At 50.0% G+C, this 6,611-nt stretch overlaps 1 protein-coding gene across 1 annotated transcript; it reads left to right on the top strand.

Moving 5' to 3' along the window:
* Positions 1-1,446: 1,446 nt before the first annotated feature.
* On the top strand, positions 1,447-5,107 carry ucmaa (upper zone of growth plate and cartilage matrix associated a; the record flags this gene model as incomplete). The annotated part of the gene is made up of 5 exons (XM_080538393.1): positions 1,447-1,504; positions 1,923-1,982; positions 2,067-2,159; positions 4,158-4,256; positions 5,010-5,107. The coding sequence occupies 5 exons, from the start codon at positions 1,447-1,449 to the stop codon at positions 5,105-5,107; spliced, it is 408 nt and encodes a 135-aa protein (XP_080394519.1).
* Positions 5,108-6,611: the final 1,504 nt, after the last annotated feature.

Here is a 6,611-nt window from a genome sequence, read left to right as displayed (position 1 = left end):
TTTTGGTTGCATATCTCTGTGTGTGTGAGGATGTCCTGTGTAGTAAACTATGAGCCTGTGTATTGTGTTCTGTTTTATGAGAGTGAGCTGTGCGGGCAATAATGCACAGTACTGAGATCATCCATACCAGTACTGAGATCATCCATACCAGTACTGAGGTCATCCATACCAGTCCTGAGATCATCCATACCAGTCCTGAGATCATCCATACCAGTCCTGAGATCATCCATACCAGTACTGAGGTCATCCATACCAGTACTGAGATCAACCCTACCAGACCTGAGGTCATCCATACCAGTACTGAGATCATCCCTACCAGACCTGAGATCATCCATACCAGTACTGAGATCATCCATACCAGCCTGCTGCCATGACTCCATATGACACACACCTGCCTCTCCCCAGGGAAGTCATATGCACAGACGTTGATACACACACTACACACACGCACACACACATACACACACGTACACACACACACCTGCATGCATGCATGCACACACACACACACGCAAGCACACACACACACACACACCTGCATGCACGCATGCACACACACACACGCAAGGCAAGCACACACACACACACCTGCACGCACCCATGCACACCTACGCAAGCACACACACACACACACACACACACCTGCACGAACCCACGCACGCACGCACGCACACACACACACACACACACACACACACACACACACACACACACACACACACACACACACTGTTGGGTACAAAAGCAGCTTTGACCGTGCACTCATCTCCAGTGAGACCCTGATCACTGATTGAACGGTGATGAGAGACGTGCGCTCACTGGCCTGCCCTGACCCCAGATCAGATCAGTGCCTCAGAGTAGCAGAGACGCCCCCCCCCCTTCATACAACATGTACGTTTAGACAGTTCAACTGTCCTCAAAGTGCTCAGTGTTGTTGACAGAAAACTGTTCTTCCTGTGTTCTTGTATCTGTTTAAGTGTCTCTCTGTAACAAAGGCACAGACCCTAGCTCCCTCTTTCCCGAGGTTATATTCCACTCCTCCCGCCTCTCCCTCTCCTCACCCGCTCTCCCTCTCCTCACCCCTCCCCTGGGCGAGTGAAATTCCAGCTGTCCCCCTCTTCCAGAGACTCTCTCTCCTCTCTCTCTCTCTCTCTCTCTCTCTGTCTCTCTCACTCTCTCCCTCTCTCTCTCTCTCTCCCCACCCACTCTCTCTCTCTCTCTCTCCCTCTCTCACTCTCTCTCCCTCCCTCTCTTTCTCTCTCGCTCTCTCTCTTTTCCCCCACCCACTCTCTCTCTCTCCCTCTCTCCCTCCCTCTCCCTCTCTCTCTCTCTCTCTCTCCCCACCCACTCTCTCCATCCCTCCCCTCTTGTCTCCCTCCCTAGTCTCTACCTCCTCTCCTTCAGTTGCGATCAGTTTTCCAGTATAGTTCCACTCTGCTCTCCAGAATGTCTTGGACTCATCTCACCTTCCTCTCCCTGCTGGCCACCCTCCTCATCCTCACATGTGAGTACGAGAATTCAACGAGAGGCTGGTGGAAGTAGAAATCGGAGGACGGGGCTTATTGTAAATGCATGGAATGAACCATTCCTCATTCCATTCCATGCATTACAGTAAGCCCGTCCTCTGAATTCTACCTCCACCAAGCTCCACCGATTGACCTCCCAATATGGGCGACGGGGTGGGGGGGGGGATTTGGAGGCTGGGGATCAGGAAGAGAGAGAGGGCGTGGGGTGGGAATTAAGTTCCTGATGAGGTGATATTTATGGCACGAGGACACATCGTTGACACATCAGAAGTGTGGAAGTGTGATGACCACTTGAGTTTGGTCGACGATTCCGACGTTTGATTGGAAGTGAATATCTCCTTCCCTCTCTGTCTCTCTCCCTCTCTCCCTCCCTCCCTCCCTCCCTCCCTCTCCCAGTCTCAAGTGGGGTCGAGAGCGCAGCGGTCCGAGATGACGGGAAGCCAACGGAACCCAAGGGTGAGTCTCATACTTCAATGTGTGTGTGTGTGTGTGTGTGTCCGACCCTCTGTGACCCCTACTCCCTGTCCTTTGACCCCCCAGGGGCAGCGACCCCCATCTTCATACCCGGGGCGCACGCAGCCAAATTCCTCAGGCGGCGTAGCCGTCGCGCGACCAGCCAAGAGGAGAGCGACGGTGAGGCTTGTTTGTTTACCATCGCTATCAGGGTCGTTACCATGGTGAAGAGGGCAGGGGGGGACGAGGAGGGAGGGCGGTGAGGGTGACTGTGTTTGCTTGATGGAAGTGTGGGTTAAAGGTTTGTAGTAGGGTTCGATAGGGACCGTTTGACGTTGGCTAGCTTAGGCGACGGCGTTGTGGGTGAGGCTGGTGGTTTTGCACTCAGCGCCAGCGTCTGTGGATGAGGTGGTGATGATGGGTGGTGTGGTCTGAGGGTTCTGGCTGTCTGGGAGCTGTGGAAAGCACGGGAGAGAGTGAGCTGGGTGAGAGTTGAAGCACAAGAGAGAGTGAGAGAGTGAGAGAGGGAGAGAGTGAGCTGGGTGAGAGTTGAAGCACAAGAGAGAGTGAGCTGGGTGGAAGTTGGAGCACAGGAGAGAGTGAGAGAGTGAGAGAGTGAGAGAGGGAGAGAGTGAGCTGGGTGGAAGTTGAAGCACAGGAGAGAGTGAGCTGGGTGGAAGTTGGAGCACAGGAGAGAGTGAGAGAGTGAGAGAGTGAGAGAGGGAGAGAGTGAGCTGGGTGGAAGTTGAAGCACAGGAGAGAGTGAGCTGGGTGGAAGTTGCAAAGCTCTCACAGGTGTCTGCCTAGCAGCTGCTTTAATCGGTTACGCACATGCACACACACACACACACATACACACACGCGCCACACACACGCCACACACCACCCTGTAAGCTGCCACCCACCCACACACACACACACGCACACGCACACGCACACACACACACACACACACACACATACACACACACACGCACACACACACACACACACACACACACACACACACACTGGAGGCAACCGAAGGAGTTACAGGGTAGTATGGAGCAGCCTCACTCTGGATGTCCCTGTGAGCCAGAGCCTCAGAGATAGGCTGTCATCCGCCCCACCTCCCCCCCCGCCACTGCTCAGCGGTGGGCCACCAGTCTGAAAAACCAAGCCCAGATTCCTGGAAAACACTTAGAAAGACCATTTATGTCCCTTGCCAGCCAGTCACTGAGACGCTGTGTGTCTGTGTGTGTGTGTGCGCGTGTGTGTGGGTGGGGGGGGGTGGGGGCTTTGCCAGGCAAACTGAGACGCTGTGTGTGTGCGTGTGTGTGTGTGTGTGTGGGGGGGGGGGGCTTTGCCAGGCAAGTGATGCACAGGTAGGAGTAAAGGAACTGCAGTAGCTGAGCCTGAAAGTATGATTCCCTATGGCCATGAAATGAATGTTCTGGCACAGAAAGAGAAAGAATTGATTGAGAAGAGAGAAAAAAGAAAGAAAGGGCAAACATGAAGGATAAAGGAAGGGTCTGTCTACTTCACTTGGCAGTTCAACGGTGAGCTACAGTGACACGTGAGCAGAGAGAGCGAGAGAGAAAAATACATGTGACTTGTTCCATCATAATTTGGCTATACCTATGTTATGCCATATATCTTGCCAATAAGCACATTTGAATAGAGAGAGCTCCGACTCATACGTTCACTGTCAGCATAATATCTGAGATCTGCGGATGTCACCCCTCTGCAGCTGCTTTCCACCTGGTTTAGTCTGAAAACAATCTTACAGAGTGTGGTAGTGTGTGTGTGTGTGTGTGTGTATGTGGTCCTGTGTACTGTATGTGTGTGTTTACAAAACATATTCTGATGTCATCTTAACACTTAACACTTAACCCTAACCACCTAACCCTAATCCAAACCAAGCATATTACAGGTTAAGAAAAACACAGAGAACGTAGAGTGGACACGTGCCTGGTTGTGTGTGTGTGTGTGTGTGTGTGTGTGTGTGTGTGTGCGTGGGTGTGTGTGTGTGTATGGGTGGCAGCTTACAGGCGCCAAAAGAAAACAAATTCAACCACCTCATTCCCTTTCTCTCTCTCTCTCCTTCGCTGTCTTTCCCTTATTCCATCTCTCTCTTACTGTCCTGTTCTTTCCCTCCTTCTTCCCCCCCGCCCCTGCCCCTCCTCTCTCTCTCCCTAGTTGAGCAGAGGGTGAGGATGACAGCGGACGAGAACAGGAGAGAGTACTACGATGAACGGAGGGACGAGTTTGAGAACTTCGTTGAGGAGGAACGCCATGGTAAGACATGGCTCTGGAACGCTCTGGAACTCTCTTTAGCAGACACTGTTATCCAAACTGACTTACAATTTAGAGATGACAGAAGCAGTCTCCCTGGAGTCATTTAGGGCTCGATGCCAGACGCAAGGGCAGACTAGCGATGTGGGATCTGAACCTCACGACCTGTCCAACTCACTCCCCCGGAGTGACACTCCGTGGTTTACCTCAGGTGATCATTCTGTATGCGGTTAACGCCTCCATTGTGATTTATCTGTTTACCTAATCACATAGTGTTTTCTTTGGGGAATACTTTGGGGAATACTTTGTCCACATGCCACTTAGGGCTTTGGACCAATCAAGGGACACTTAAGAGGCCTCTTGCAGAGTGGAACTCAGTAGTTTACGTATGGAAGTGCTCCGTATGGATATTCATCAACTTACTGGACAGGACCATACATATAATCAACCCCAGGATCTGTTTATAGTGCCTCTAACCATCATTGTTCTACAATACTGATCAACACCAGCTGCCCCAAAACAACAAAACATAAACTCTCTCTCTCTCTCCCTCTCCCTCTCCCTCTCTCTCTCTCTCTCTCTCTCTCTCTCTCTCTCTCTCTCTCTCTCTCTCTCTCTCTCTCTCTCTCTCTCTCTCTCTCTCTCTCTCTCTCTCTCTCTCTCTCTCTCTCTCTCTCTCTCTCTCTCTCTCTCTCTCCCTCTCTCTCTCTCTGTCTCTCTCTCTCTCTCTCTCTCGTTCGTTCTTTCCATCCACAGAGCAGCATGAGAGGACACGGGAGACGGCGGAACAGTGGCGTGAGTATCACTACGACGGGCTCTACCCTCGCTACGATCACAACCGCCACTACGTCTGAGCGCGCTCCACGGGACGGAGGAGCAGGAGGAGGAGGGAGTATGAAATATGGCCCAGAGAGCCTAGGGGGATTCCTGCTCCTCTGATATCTATCAGTTTTACCAAAGCTAGCAATCAACACTGCCAAAACCACCAGTCTTTTACTTAGGAGTACAATAGGGGCTTTATGTATACCGCAAAACCTTTTAAGACTCTTTCTATGCTTAATATTGTACAATTATGCACCTTTACAGTTTTATTTCTTCCTCTTAGTGTTTATGCAAATCATCTGGGGTTGTCAGGTCATTTTTTTAAAGGGATTTTTTCCTGACTCTTATGTTGAGCAATGCATGCATATCGTTCTCTATGTACATACAGTATACTGTATATCTATAGCCTGTGTGTTGTCTGTCTGTATCTAACCTGGGACAGTGGGAGGTATTCCATCAACGTCGCTAAAGGATAATCCAGCTTTATCCTCGAGGGATTATCAAAAATAAGACAGGATATTTTTCGGATAAATCTTGCGAGATTTCTCAGAAGCAGCCTTGTTTTTCCCTTTAGCGATGTTGATGGAATACCCCCCTGGCATTCCTGGCCCAATAGCAGATGTGAGGAACACCTAATAACTTGGACCAGGAATGCACTGTCCATTCCAACACTTCTCTGTGGGGAGGGGGAGGGGGAGGGGTTGTCTTTTCTGTAACAAAACTGTATTCAAAAGACCAAAAACCAATACTGTAAATCAAAACCACAGAGAAAAAATAAAGACAACATTCCAATCCAAGTTGTTTGTCTTTGGCTGACAACAAGACAGAACAACAACACATTAATCAGTATTTCTGTAGAGAATTCTTCACTTTTATTGATATGGATTCATAGGTACAGGTACAGTGCCATTTCCTAGATGTCTATACCAGATGTATGTGTTTGTATGAGAGAGCGAGAGAGTGCACGTTCCACAAGCACAAATTCTGCGCCGGCGTGTGCGTATATCGTCACTATCAAGCCATATAATCAGGTCATATTGATACGTTCAGAATGTGTGCACGTGGAAGTGGAACGCACGACGGTGAAAGAAGGGTGGATGGAAACAGAGCGCATGATGAAATATGGAGGAAGAGTGGCCTGGGGAAGCCATCAGGCTGAGTCCAACGTCTGCTGGATTCCAGAGACGCAACATTCCACAGAGGAAACGTTAGACTTCACCTGGCAGAGAAGAGAGGAGGGAGAGAGGAGAGAGGAGGGAGAGAGGAGAGAGGAGGGAGAGAGGAGAGAGGAAAGAAGATGAAGAAACTTGCAAGAAAAAAAGGAGGCAAAAGGAGAGGAGAAGAGGCAGAACAGAGAAGTAGTGTCTGGGATAAAAAAAATAATAATAAAAAACAACAACAACTACAGTACCAGTCAAAAGTTTGGACACACTTTCTCATTCAATTTGACTGGGGAAGTGTGTCCAAACTTTTGACTGGTACTGTACGTTAGGCTAAGTTGAACCAGTGTTCGTTCCAGTGTCCCTGACGATTTAT

This window comes from Nansenia antarctica (assembly GCF_963989245.1).
Source record: "Nansenia antarctica genome assembly, chromosome: 8".
Classification (NCBI taxonomy): domain Eukaryota; kingdom Metazoa; phylum Chordata; class Actinopteri; order Argentiniformes; family Microstomatidae; genus Nansenia; species Nansenia antarctica.
Note: the sequence above shows the minus strand (reverse complement) of the source record. Positions and strands in the feature narration are given on the sequence as shown.